This window comes from Myotis daubentonii, chromosome 7 (genome assembly GCF_963259705.1).
Source record: "Myotis daubentonii chromosome 7, mMyoDau2.1, whole genome shotgun sequence".
Taxonomy (NCBI): Eukaryota; Metazoa; Chordata; class Mammalia; order Chiroptera; family Vespertilionidae; genus Myotis; species Myotis daubentonii.
Window position 1 is genome coordinate 10,436,393 of NC_081846.1, and position 14,974 is coordinate 10,451,366.

Sequence of the window (14,974 nt, forward strand, 5' to 3'; positions counted from 1 at the left end):
TGTGCTAAGTGTCCTATGGGGCCCAGTGGCCCAGCCTCCCCAATTACCTGAGGTAGACACTCTTGGTGCACCCCCTGTGGGCTTTGTGCACAGTCTTCTTGTAGTTAAGCCTTGATTGTTGTAGGTAACACTGGGAGGATTTGACCTCCAGGCCAATTGGCTGTGAGAATCAGCTGTGTCTACAGTGGGAGAACTTCTGTGCTGAAGACACCCTTCTGGGGCAAGACTTGCTTCAGTGGGGCTTTGGTGCTCACTGAGTCTGCCCCCTGAGTGTGTCCCTTATGGATCTGAGGAGTTGTAATTGGATGGTCCCACTCTGACCACTGGGTACACTGGCTCTTGGATCTAAGGAGGTGCTAATCTAGCCTCTGCCTGAGGCTACCCAGCAGAAGCCAGCTGTAAAACAATGCATGTTGCCTTGGGGCCTTGGGGCAGCTGCAGTTTGTTAAGTAATTTTCAGATTACAAAGGGCCGGGCCTTTCATATGCAAAAGCCTCTGTGCCCAGCCTGGGCGGGGTGGGGTCCCAGGGGATCAACAGGGCGGGTGGAGCGAGCAGTATGGCTGCTCTCAGTTCTGCCTTCAGAGGTCCTGGCAATCGCTGCAAGTGCCTCCGAGAGAAAGCTGCCCTCAAGTTCCAACCAATGCCAGACAGTCCCGTTTCTCCCGTATGAGTCTGGGTCCCCAGAGACTCGCCCGGAACTGGAGCTAAGAGCCTGAGACTCCCTCCCGATTGAAAAAGACAATCATGTCCTCAGCTGCCAGCCCTCTCCGCATGCACCTCCGCACCTTTGTATTTTACTTCTGCACTGCACCATCCTCTGAGTCTCAGTATGCTTTTCTCTTTCCTTCTAGTTATAGAATTTCCACTCAGCCAGCCTTCCTGTGGTTCTGGATGATGTTCGTTCCGTCTTTTAGTTGTATTTTTGAAGTGGTTGTGCGAGGCAGCAATCTCCAGTGTTTACCTATGCCGCCATCTTGGTTTCTCCGTAAATTTTCTTTAACATTCAAAATTTAACTGAACTTATTAAACTAGAAGTAGCTTTTAACATGAACATACAGGTTAGTGTCTAGGGAAATGCTTAGATAACAGAATTGACTTCATTAGTGTGAATCCTTCCTTGCCTCTTTGCATTCTGCAGAACTTTCAACATTTGCTGACTACTGCATATTACAGCAGCAGGCAAAATTAACCTTGTTTAGTGAGACAGTATTTCACCTGAAAACTAGAAGACTGTCTTAAATATAGTCTCACTACCACATTTCTATGAATCTGTATTACTAGAAAACAGCTGCTTTTTCCTTTAAGTATCTACAGAGGGCAAGGACAGATTATTCCATGCAGTGAAGAGCAACAAAGCCCCAAGTTCTCTTTTACTACTGGGAGGAGTGTTAGTAAAGAAGCTTTGTGTAAGTGAGCACAAAGAAGAATCCAGCCCCAGCCCCAGCCCCAGCAGAAGTCAGTCAGCACAATAGGGAGCATTTTGCTCCAGTATTTCCTAGATAGGGTAGCTACAGAGGCTGCTCAGGACAAGAGTTCTTTCCCCGCCATCGTCCACAGGCTTCAGAACTCTTTCTACAGCACAGCTGCTCTTATTGTGTAACTACCCCGATCAAAAAGTATTAGTAGCTTCCAGTACTTTAAGGTATAGAATTAAACCCCACAGCCCCGCATTGAGTTCCTCCACTGCCAAGCTCAACTCTCACTTTTTTCTCTTACCACTTTCTTTACAAACCCAAGGAGTCGGTTACATTAGACTCTTTATTTACTGTTCCCCAAAAACGCCCCTCAGCATTTCTCCACCTTCCACCCTTTGAGGTTTCTGTTTCCTTTACCAGGAATATATATATCTTCCCTCAGCCTCTCTTGAAATCATCTCAGGGAAATGCACCCCTCATCACCTGAAGTCCAGTATTTAAAAAACACTCTGGCCGAAACTGGTTTGTCTCAGTGGATAGAGCGTCAGCCTGCGGACTGAAAGGTCCCAGGTTCGATTCCGGTCAAGGGCATGTACCTGGGTTGTGGGCATATCCCCAGTGGGAGATATGCAGGAGGCAGCTGATCAATGTTTCTCTCTCATCGATGTTTCTAACTCTCTATCCCTCTCCCTTCCTCTCTGTAAAAAAAAAAAAAAAAAAAAAAAAGAAGGTTCTCTTACCTTCTGAGACAGCATGAAGGGGCTGAAGCGTATTGTGCTAAGTGAAATAAGTCAGTCAGAGAAAGACAAGTATCACATTATCTCACTTATATGTAGAATCTAATGAGTAAAATAAACTGATGAACAAAAAAGATCCAGAGACAATGAAGATCCATTGGGGGCTGGGGGAAGAGATTAACCAATGACCCTATATACATATATGTAGAGCTCATGGACAGACATATGGGGAAGGCCTGGAGAGGATATGGGAGCTGGATGGAGGGGCTCAATGGGGGTAAAGGAGGGACATCTGTAACATTTTCAACAGTAAAGAAAAATGTTAAAAAAATAGAGTATTCAGTACTTGCTTTCTCTACTTTCTTTCTCAACCCACTGTAATCTGGCTTATCCCTCACCATTCCACTTGACATTGCTCTCACCAACATTACTAGTTCAACTCCTTATTGCTAAATACAATGGATAATTTCAAATCGCATCTTTAACTCCCTAACATAACAAACATGTCTTCCTTGATGACTTCCTTCCTGAGAATTCTCCACCTTTGGCCTCCAAGACTCCATTTTCTCCTCCTCTTGGCCATTTCCTCAAATGCTGGCGCTCCTCCGGATTCCATGTCTTCAATTCCATGCTTTTTTTGGTCTCCCTGGATGGCCCACGATTCCAACTACCTCTAAGACACAGGCATACCTCGTCCTATGGCACTTTCTAGATGTTCTTTTTTATAAAATGAAGGTAAAACCTTCCACCAGCAAAAAGATTACAAGTTATTTTACTTCAGTTGTGTGGGACAAAACTGGCAATATCTCTAACATGTGCCTGTACTAATAACTGTTATCATTCTCTCCAACCTGACAATTTTCTGAGTTTCACTCATTTATAAAAGTGCTTGACTAGCTCCACTTTGGATGTCCCATGGTTACATCACTGCTGTTACTTTTAACTCCAGCTCCTGAAAACCAAAATCAAAGGAAAATTCTACAACTCCCTCTGGATTCACAATTGCAATAAATTACCACCATACATTCAATTGCACACAACAGAAACTTGGAGGTTCTCTCTTAAATCTCACACTTATTCATCATTCTGACAATTCTTACTGGCTCTCAAGTCTATCCCATTCTCTCCAAGCCATTGCCTTACTTCAGGCACTCATTGTTGCCCATTAACATTACTGCAACAGGCATACGGTCTTGCTCCCTCCAATGAATTCTCCAAACTACCACCAAAGCCATCACTCTAAAATGTAATCCAATCTGCCCAGAAATCTCAGGGTTAAATTCAAACTCCTTAGCTGACACACGTTGGTCCCTCCAGTGATGGTCTGTCTAGCAATACAGCCTTATTCTCCTCTCTCTCTGGCTAATACTATCCTTTGCTCTAGCCATACTGAACTATCTACAATTTCTTGAACATGGCACACTCTACCTTATCTCTACTATCTCTGTACATACTAATTCCCTCTGCTTGGAATGCTCTTTCCTATGCTATTCCCCTTTAAAGACCACTCAGGCATCACTTCTTCAAAATTATGCCCCTGCTCACTTGCCTAAATGTTCTCACACTACTTACTTTTATCCTTTATAACCACATATTTAAATGTCTGTATCTCCCAGCAGATTCTATTGGTATGCCTTACTCTTCTTGATATTTCTAGTCAAATACAGTGCCTAGAACTTTGAAGGTATTCAATGTGTTTTGTTAAATAAATTAATGTTTTCTGTGACCATTTTGAATGTCCTATCTTCCTTACAAGTCTACAAGGAGAGAATCCAAGTTTTTTCATCTTTATAATCTCTACTAGAGGCCTGGTGCACAAAATTCCTGCATGGGTAGGGTCCCTAGGCCTGGCTGGCAATCAGGGCCAATCTGTGGGGCAACTGGCTGGGCAATCGGGGGGGCCCCCACTGGCACCCGCCTTGACTGGCCTGGGGTTTGCAGGCTGGGGGCAGCTCCTGCATTGAGTGTCTGCCCCCTGGTGGTCAGTGCACATCACAGCAACCAGTTGTTCAGCCGTTAAGTCGATTTGCATATTAGGCTTTTATTATATAGGATAGTGTCAGGCAAACGCTAGGCAATTCTTTAATGTTGTTGAATTAAGCTGATTACTATTTTCTGTACCAATCTTACTAATGCTTCATACTTCTACTGTACACACTAGTCAGTCCAAACAAAAATTCTTTCAGTTTTTTATATTCACCATTGGGTAAGAGAAAATTCACTTCAATTTCGTAAGAATATGTAAATGCTATGATTTGAAATTTCCAAAAGTGTGCTGCCAATTTCCCCAGTCACTCCACTTTGGTGATCTCTTCCCAACTCTGAAGCACTGTAACAATGTGCCCGTGCCCCTTGCTTAATAGCCCCATGCTTGCCTAATGCTGTATTCCAACTTCTCATGTGCTTTTTTTCCTTTGATGGACTAGTCTGGAAAATGAGGCGATCTTGGACAAAAACACCAAGTCTGTCTCCAGTAATCTCAGTGTCTTTTGTATGATGCCTTTCCCTCTCCCCCCTGTAAGAAAGCAGCCAGTGCAGAATGGTATGGCACACTAGTTACAAAACAGTGAAAGCATTCAGCACTGGGTCTGGGGCACTAGGTCATCAGAGAAAAGAGAATCCCGGAGAGCTCTGGTCGGTTTGGCTGTAAAAAATACACAGCCCCAGAGCAGAAGAAACTGGTAATGGAAGGAAAAGTAAATAAATGTATATGCAAGATCAAAGAGAAGAACTGGAAACCTCCACATTTTCAGATATGTGCCATCCACAGAATGAATCATGGTAACTGGAATGATGAAGGAATTTATCAGACACTACCCACTATCAACTCTTCTTTCCAAGACATAGATGGAGCCTGACTGGCGTGGCTCAGTGGTTGAGCATCAACCTATGAATCAGGAGGTCATGGTTCGATTCCCAGTCCAGGAATGTACCTGGCTTGCGGGCTCAATCCCCAGTATGGGTGGTGCAGAAGGCAGCCAATTATTGATTCTCGCTCATCATTAATGTTTCTATTTCTATCTCTCTCCCTTCCTCTCTAAAATCAATAAAAAAATATTTAATTTTAAAAAATACATAGATGGAACAGCTTGGAAATAGAAGACATCTAAGGATCTGAAAAGAAAACTAGACTGGAGAGGATGGAAGACACAGCAATCTTCACTTACAAATGTTCAAAATTCATGAGAAGGATTTTATTGTGCAATTTCAAAGTCAAAAGAACAAGAACTCTGCTTAAAAGCATTCTGGCAATTAGAATGTTGACAATTCAATCAACTGGAGAGAGAGAGCATCAAATTTAACTACCCCCAATCTGTCACTGACCCTTCCAATTGTACAAGGATTGTTCATTCTTCTGAAACAGGGGTGGTTTGGGGGAAAACCCAAAAACCTAGAATACATTTACTCTTATTTGATGGCATTAACATATGTTTGTTTTTTTAAGTCCTTTGTAAAAATATGTTTTCATTGAATCTAGAGAAAGGGAAGAGAGAGAGAGAGAGAGAGAGAGAGAGAGAGAGAGAGAGAGAAACCAATCAGTTGCCTCCAGTACACACACAACCTAGGATCTAACCCACAACCTGGGTATGTGCCCTGACCAGGAATCGAACTAGCGACCTTTTATTGCATGGGATGACACTCAACCAACTGAGCCACACCAGCCAGGACAGATCTGTTCATTTCTCAAGGTGTGACAATAGTATCCTGGTTATGTTAAAAGAAAAAGTCATTTATCTCATACTTCAGTGGATATATCACAATTCTAAAAACACAAAAATACATATATACTTTCATTTTTATGCTCCATATTTTCACACTTGATGAGACACTACTAGAGATTTACAATGAAACTGACCAGATTTAGCTCCATAGCCTCAATGTTTAGTAAAGTTGTCAAGATACTGGATCTTCTGGAAATTTACATGCAATCCTAGAACTGTGGTTAAATGCTAGATATGCACAGCCAACTTCTCAGGAACTAAAAATTATCGCTGAACTGGTTTTGTAAAACAACCTCTTGGAGCCTAGACTATGGATCTATGCAAAACCTGGAACAAGTTTGTTTCAGTGTATCCAAAAGTACTAGCAAACAGATTTAGAGGTGTGGCAGACTTTGCTAATCACCTATCTGATATCCATTTCTCCTTCTTTCTTACAAAGGGAAGCCTAAATCTGGCCAGCTAAAAAACATACTTCTCACCCTAGCCAGTTTGGTTCAGTGGACAAAGTCGAACTGAAGGGTGGCAGATTTGATTCCGGTCAAGAGCACTTACCTCAGTTGCAGGCTCGATCCCTGGCCCTGGTCAGGTCGCCTTTGAGAAGCAACCAATCGATGTGCCGCTCTCAGATCGATGTGCCGCTCTCAGATCGATGTTTCTCTCTCTGTCTCTCTCCCCCTCCCTCCCTTCCACTCTTTCTAAAAAATCTATGGAAAAATATCTCTGGGTGAAGATTAACAAAAAAACAAAACAAACATATTTCTCAGCTTCTCTGATGCAGTGCTGGCCAATGAGATATAAGATGACATATTTTTTCCTTTTACTCCTTCCCTTTCTCCATCCATCCCTTTCTCTTGCCTGGAACAAAGATACAAAATAACTTTTTTTGCTACTGCAAGGAGATAAACATGAGAGTGAACATCTGTTAAGGATAAAGAAGAAAGGAGTATGAAGGTATTGTGGAACTGCCTTACCAGTCCTGAACTACTTAAGTCTAGACTTTATTTTCCATGAGGAAAATAAGCTGCATATTTGTTTAACCTAATACATCAGACTTTCTGTTATTCAAACTGCTTTTGAACTGACAGAGAAGGTGCTGTAAATAAATACCATTTGGCTTATGTTAAAAATAGGTCCTAAAGCCCTGGCCGGAGTGGCCCAGTTGGTAGGAGCGTAGTCTTGTACATGGAAAGGTTCAATTCCCAGTCAAGGCACATACCTAGGTACCAGGTTCGATCCCTGGCCCCAATGGGGGTGTGGGTGTGAGGCAAGAGATTGATATTTTTCTCACATCCATGTTTCTCTCTCCCTCTCTCTCTCTCTCTGCCCCTTCCCCTTTCTCTAACAACAACAACAAGAAAATCAATAAAAATGTGCTCCCGTGAGGATTAAGAAAACCTTTAAAAAATATATACAGGTCCTAGAAAACTACCTCAAATGTGCATCAAAATTAGAATGTTAAGTAAATCATGGTACAGTCACAATAGAATGCAATGTAATAGTGAGTTTAACAACATACAAATCTCCAAACAATCCTGAGCAAAAGAAACCAGACACAGAAGTGCATACTGTATGATTCCACTTACATCTACACTAATAAAAGAGAAAGATGCAAATTGGCTGTACCTTCACAACACCCACTGAGTAGCCAATCAGGAGTACGCAAATTAACCCAACAAAGATGGTGGGTTAATTTGCATACACAGGCACTGAGCAGAGGGAGTGGAGTGGGACACTTGGGTTGTCACCATGGCAACGACGCAGGCGCTCCGCACCGCCCCAGCCACTCTGAGCCTCTGGGCAGCATGGGAAGGCGGGAAGGCGGAAAGGCGGCTCCGGGCAAGCAAAGGCCGTGCTGGCAGCCAGGGGAAGGAATGCCCATTCTTGAATGAATCTTCATGCATTGGCCCTCTAGTAATGTTATAATTTATTAAAACAGTCAAGACTAATCTGTGTACCAGTATGTAGTTAGGACACTGGTTTTTTGTTGGGTTTTTTTTGTGTGTGTGTGTGTGTGTGTGTGTGTGTGTGTGTGTGTGTGTGTGTTTTAATAAAGAGAGGGAAGAAAGGGAGGGAGGGAGGGAGAGAAACATCAATTTATGTTCCACTTATTTATGCTTTCAATGGTTGATACTTGTATGTGCCCTAACCAGGGATCAAACCCACAACCGTGGTATATGGGGATGACGTGCCAACCAATTGAGCTATCCCACCAGGGCCCACATGACTTTTTTAAAGAAGTAGAATATTAGAGAATTATCTACACCCCCGAAAAAAAATCACAATTTCTGTAAATTCCAAAATGAGATACTATACCAGTCTTAGAGAAAATTATCCATAATAAGCCCAATGTTCTGGAAAAAGCAAATGATTTGATCTTGGAGATAAAGTTACCAGATAACTACTGTTAACAGAATTAAAGATCATGAAGCAAAAACATCCTATCTAATAATAGACAAATAGGGTAATTAACAGTACCTCCGACACGCTACCCATTTGGCTAATCAGGGCAATATGCAAATTAACTGCCAACCAAGATGGCGGCCGGCAGCCAGGCAGCTGAAGCGAACAGGAGGCTTGCTTGCTCCAGTGATGGAGGAAGCCAAGGTTCCCCGCCTGCCGCTGCTGGGCTCTGAGCTGCACTCTAAGAAACAATGTTGCAATTATAGAAGCTAAACAAACCCCAGATACCTGCTTTCAGCAGCCGAGGCCTCAAAGCTGGAGCCAGCTCTCAGCTCCAGTGACAGCTGTAAGAAGGTAAATAAATCCCAGAATAAAAAAAGAAAGAAAAAAAGGAGAGGTTGGGAGCTTCAGTCGCCTGCCAGCCTGAAAATGGCCCTCAGCCCCTCACCCAGACTGGCCAGGCACCCCAGTGGGGACCCCCACCCTGAAGGAGGTGCGACCAGCTGCAAACAGCCATCAGCCCCTCATCCAGGCTGGCCAGGCACTCCAGTGGGGCCCCTCACCCTGATCCTGGACACCCTTCAGGGCACACCAGCCGGCCCCCACCCGTGCACCAGGCCTCTATCCTATATAGTAAAACGGTAATATGCAAACTGACCCTAACAGCAGAAGGACTAGGAAAGACTGGTCACTATGACACACACTGACCACCAGGGGGCAGACACTCAATGCAGGAGCTACCCTCTGGTGGTCAGGGCGCTCTCACATGGGGAGCTCTGCTCAGCCACAAGCTAGGCTGATGGCTGCCAGTACAGCGGTGGTGGTGAGAGCCTCTCCTGCCTCCTCAGCAATGCTAAGGATGTCCTACTGCAGTTTAGGCCTGCTCCCCGCTGGCAAGTGGACATCCCCTGAGGGCTGCAGGGCTGCCAGAGGGATGTCTGATTGCCATCTTAGGCCCAATCCCCCGGGGAGCAGGCCTAAGCCAGCAAGTGGTCATCCCCCGAGGGGTCCCAGACTGTGAGAGGGCAAAGGCCAGGCTGAGGGACACCCCCACCACCCCGAGTGCACAAATTTTTGTGCACCAGGCCTCTAGTCAGAAAATAAAAACCACTCCATGAGAACCAACCCTTAATAACAAAACACCCTGGGAATTGAAAGTGGAGGAGGAACATACCTGCTGCTTCATGTTTTTGAGGCAACCTTCCAATTCTAGGGTCTAGAATGGTGCCTTGAACATATTGGCATTCAATATAAACTTGTTAAATGAATGAATCTGACCACTTCAAGAACTTTTACTAAGTATGCAGTCACTGTACTGGACATTTCAGAAATAAAGGATGAATAAAGGCTAATTCCTGACCTTCAAAAGTGAACAGTCTAATGGAGAAAGGTACTTAAGTAAACAATTGTTAACACTTTATATAAAAGCTAACTGCTATGGGAAGTTTATGACTGCTTTATAGCTTTGAAATTGGAACTATTCAATGTACCTTTATGAGTACTCTACCCATAACAATCATTTGCTTTCAAAATACAATGAAATATTTTTTTAGGTCAGATTTTCTTTGTAATATTGTTATAACCTATATACTTGCAATATCCACTAGCAACACTTCATGTATCTGTCAGACTACCATTTCTCTCAAGTCACAGCTACAGTTCAGCATACTGATTCTATTTCATAATAGTATACATAGCCAAAACCGGTTTGGCTCAGTGGATAGAGCGTTGGCCTGCGGACTGAAGGGTCAGTCCCAGGTTCGATTCCGGTCAAGGGCATGTGCCTGGGTTGTGGGCACATCCCCAGTAGGAGATGTGCAGGAGGCAGCTGATTGATGTTTCTCTCTCATTGATGTTTCTAACTCTCTATCTCTCTCCCTTCCTCTCTGTAAAAGATCAATAAAATATATTAAAAAAATAAAATAAAATACTATACATAATTATGAATTCTAATACCTACCCAGTTCATCATATTGCCTGCTATCTCAAACCAACAATAAAATCAATAAACATCAACAGAGAAATATAAAGAACACTGCAGGGGCCTGGACAGTGTGGTTCATAGATCGACCGTCAACCTATGAACCAGGAGATCACAGTTCAATTCCTGGTTGGAGCACATGTCTGGGTTGCAGGCAGCAATCAATGGTTCTCTCCCATCATTGGTGTTTCTATCTCTCTCCCCCTCTCCCTTCCTCTCTGAAATAAATAATATATTTTTTAAAAAATACAATTAGCCGAAACCGGTTTGGCTCAGTGGATAGAGCGTCGGCCTGCGGACTGAAAGGTCCCAGGTTCGATTCCGGTCAAGGGCATGTACCTGGGTTGCGGGTATATCCCCAGTGGGAGATGTGCAGGAGGCAGCTGATCGATGTTTCTCTCTCATCGATGTTTCTAACTCTCTATCTCTCTCCCTTCCTCTCTGTAAAAAATCAATAAAATATATTTTTTTAAAAAAATACAATTAATGTGGTGGATTACAGATGACTGCAAATTCTTTAGTTATTCTTCCCATTGAGAAACAGAACCTGTCTTTCCCTTGGTGACTACAATTAATAATACTAAATTGTATATATATTTAAAAGTTGCTAAGAAAGCAGATCTTAAAAGTTATCACACAAAAAAATTTGTAACTGTGTGGTGATGGATGCTAACTAAACTATTGTGATCACTTCGCAATATACACTTATTGAATCGTTATATTGTGCAACTGAAACTAATATGTGAATTACATCCCAATTAAAAATAATTCCGTAAGTAAATAAATATATAAATGTCTTTCCCTTGAATTTGGCCTTAGTGATTTGCCTGACCAACAGAAGGCAGAAATGACTTCAAAGGATAGGTCCTAGGAGGCCTGAGGTGTCCATCCAGGGTTCTCTGGGAATACTCACTCTCTCTATGGGCCCTGAGATGGTGTAAGTCTGAATATCCCGTGGTCTCCATGCTGAAAAGAACACATGCTGAGCCGTAACCAGTTTGGCTGAGTGGACAGAGTGTTGGCCAGCGGACTGAAGAAGGGTTCCGGCTTTGATTCTGGTCAAAGGCATATATCTTGGTTGCGGGCTTGATCCCCAATAGGGGGCATGCAGGAGGCAGCTGATCGATGTTTCTCACTCATGATGTTTCTAACTCTCTATCCCTCTCCCTGCCTCTCTGTAAAAATCAGTATTATTTTTTCTTTTAAAGAACACATGCTGAGCCGAAACCGGTTTGGCTCAGTGGATATATATTTTTTAAAAATCCACTGGATAATGCTGGAATTGTTAAAAATTATAATCAAGTGTTTCACTCCAATTCCAAAAATATTCATATTTCATTAAATAATGGAGAACCCAGAAATTTGAGTCCTGTGTGAATTTAATGTCTACCTAATTTGACCTGAAATTATTACTCAATTTCAGTATCTTAGCCCCAGACAATAACCTCCTGAGAGGTGCCTAAAAAAATACATCGTTCTAATAAAACTTCCTTTAAAGAAAGATTGTCTTTTGGAGACTATGGTTCAGTCTCATGCTACTGATATTGCCCAGTAGTAACGGGATTCTTACTCCCTCTTATAAGCCTCTTAAGGATACAGTTCAGCTTCCTACCACCCTAAATCCTTAGCATCCTCTCTAAACATGAAACTGTACATCACCCAACATGAAACTGTACTGGGTCCCAATTATTAACAATGATACTGGTCTATCAGACTAGAAAAACGTTCTCAAACTTTTTGGTCTCAGGATTTTTATGCTCTTAAAAATTATTTAGAACCCCATAAAACTTTTGTCAGGTTAATTACACCTATTACGGTTTACAGTACTAGGCATTGAAACTAACAAATGCTTTAAATATTAATTCATTTTAAAATAACAATAAGCCCATCATATATTAGCAAAACTTTTTAGTAAAACAGTTTTCAAGGCCCTGGCCACATAGCTGTTGGTTAGAGCATCGTCCCAATACACCAAGGTTTTGGGTTCCATGCCTGGTCAGGGCACATACAAGAAGCAACCAATAAATGCTTAAGTGGAACAACAAATCAATGCTTCTCTCTCTCTCTCTCTCTCTCTCTCTCTCTCTCTCTCTCTCTCTCTCTCTCTCCCCTCTCCCCTCTCCCCTCTCCCCTCTCCCCTTTCTCTTCTCTCTCTCAAATCAATTTTAAAAAATAGTTTTCAAAACGAAACTAGTGAGAAGAGTGGCACTGTTCAACATGTTTCAAATCTCTTTAATGTCTGGCTTAATAGAAAGGAGCTGGATTTTCACATCTGCTTCCACATTTTAACCTGTCGTGGTATCAGTCATGTCAGTCTTTAGAAAACTCCACTCAACACTCATGGAAGAATCAGAGTGAAAAGGACAAATAACGTCCTAGTATTACCATGAAAAGCTCTGGCCTTGCCAAAACCGGTTTGGCTCAGTGGATAGAGCGTAGGCCTGCGGACTGAAAGGTCCCAGGTTCGATTCTGGCCAAGGGCATGTACCTGGGTTGCGGGCATATCCCCAGTAGGAGATGTGCAGGAGGCAGCTGATCGATGTTTCTAACTCTATCTCTCTCCCTTCCTCTCTGTAAAAAATCAATGAAATATATTTTTTAAAAAAAGAAAGAAAAGCTCTGGCCTTGAGGAACCCTGGAAAAGAATCTAAAGACCCTCTGGGCTAAAGCCAGCTGTTAATGTCCCAAGTCCTTTACTTCCTCCTTCAAGTCTTTCTTAAGTGAGCAGAATTAAAACTGGAGCAATACATTCTACAACTTACTTTATAGTTCTTCCTGTACATCGTTCTTTCGCCCGACTAGTAAATCTCAACATGTTTCTTAGCCATTTCTGAGCATCAAAATAAAAGGCTGATGAAACTAAACATTGACACCTGTTCTCTCCTCCCTGGCAACCAAGTAAACAACTATCTAGGGAGATACTTATAATGCCATCCCCATACCAACTTGGGAATTAATCTAGACTGTTAGTAATAAGACCCAGCCAAAACTAATCTAGATTATAGTTAAGCTTTAAAAATGTAAACGTACGTTTCCCACAACAGTACAAACCCACCAAAGCCTCCCTTGGTATGCCCAAGACGCACAAAACTGAACTGAGTTAAAAGCTTAAGGGAGTAAGTGTGCTCAAGTTTTAAAAGTTCAAGTGCATTATGGAGTTGAATGAAAAACAGTTTTCTAGATAATTACTAAACAAGTGAAAGGCCCAAAATTACTTTAAAAAGTCAACGTCGCCTTGGCTAACAAAAGGCCAGACAAAAACACCTTACTGCTTAAAAAAAAAAAAAAAAAAAAACAACAACAACAAAAAACAAACCTAGCCGTAAGCGTGGTTAACTAGAAAAGGATTAAGAAAAGGCTTAGCACAGACGACCGGACTCCCCTGATGGGAGTGCACATTCCCAGAAAATTCTTGACACGAACATCGAAACGGAGCGCTTGGCCCTAACAGGCAGCTTTCTGCACACGTTCCGCGACGGCTCTGAACACACGAAGCTTTCCGATCTTCCCTCAAAGGCCTCGTCTTCCTCGGCGAATGCCCAGAGGGAACGCTTTCCGCGGCCCGAGCAGCGCCGTTCTACTTTGTTTCTCGGTCATCCCGAGGGCTCGCTCGCAACTGGAGAGCTGCGGAGCCAATCCCGAGTGAGACGCGGAAAGGCACAAGGAAAGGGGCGACAGCTCTGCACCCCGACCTGGAGAAAGGCTCCGAGAGAGCAGCAGCGGCCCGTCCCCCGCGACGACCCGAACGGAAAGCAGCTGCCCAGGTCCCCAGCGACACCGACAGCGTCGCCCCCCCCGCCCCCCGGCCCCACTCCGGGACCATCCACAGCTCCAGGACCAGAAAGTGGAGCCCGCCCGCTTTCCAGGGCCACCGAGCCGCCGGGGCAGATTCGCTCCCGTTACATAACCGGGGCCCGGGGCCCGGCTCCAGCCATCAGTCCTCCCGCGAAGGAGGCAGACGGGCTCCCCAAGGACTCCCCCTCCCAGGGAGCTGGGAGCGGGGCTCTGCAAGGGGGGCGACTCGAGGAGGCCGCGGCCACAGGCGCCGGGACCCAGGCTGAGGAGCGAGCGCGGAGCGGGCAGGACGGCTCCCGGAGGCCCCGCCGCCGCGGCCCCAGTGCACGCCCCTCCCCGGCCCGCCGAGTCCCCACCGGCCGCCCCCCTCCCCCCGGCGGCGCTCCCCTCCCCCGCGCTGCCAGCCCCCAGCCCCAGCCCCAGCCCGGCGGCGAGCGGACCTGCCGAGCGAGGCCGCGGCCGCCGCCATCACACGGCTCCCCGCCCGGTACCTGGTCAGACATGGTGACGGCGCTTCACCCGGGGTCTCCGCAGCGCAGCGGCCTCGGGCAGGCAGGACCTCGCTCCGGGTTTACAATTCCGTCCCTCTTCCCCACAGCACAACACCGCGGCCGGAGGGACTTCCGCTGAGGCGCGCGTCACTTCCGCTCCGCGGGGAGCGGGGCCGGGGACGGAGCCGAGGCGGAGCGCGGACGGGGCGGGGGGCGCCGCGGCGGGCGGGCTCGGGCTGCGGGCGGCAGGCGAGCGAGTGAAGGAGCTACCGTCTCGTCGGCTCCGCGGGAGGCCGGGCCCACCCCCAGGGGAAACGGGCCCGTCCCCGCCCCGCGCTGGGCCTTTGCTGACAGCCCCCCCCCTCTCCGCACCGAGCCCGGTTCCGAACGCTGAGCCCACACACTCCCATTGTCTCCTGGCCGGTCAACCT

General features: G+C 45.1%; 1 protein-coding gene across 1 annotated transcript in view; it reads right to left on the reverse strand.

Moving 5' to 3' along the window:
- Positions 1 to 14,702, reverse strand: part of SUMO1 (small ubiquitin like modifier 1) — a 28,358-nt gene extending 13,656 nt beyond the window's left edge. Inside the window, exon 1 of the mRNA XM_059702815.1 lies at positions 14,544 to 14,702. Within this exon, the coding sequence (XP_059558798.1) occupies positions 14,544 to 14,555 (12 nt within the window). The 5' untranslated portion in view covers positions 14,556 to 14,702. The remainder of the gene's footprint in view (positions 1 to 14,543) is intronic.
- Positions 14,703 to 14,974: the final 272 nt, after the last annotated feature.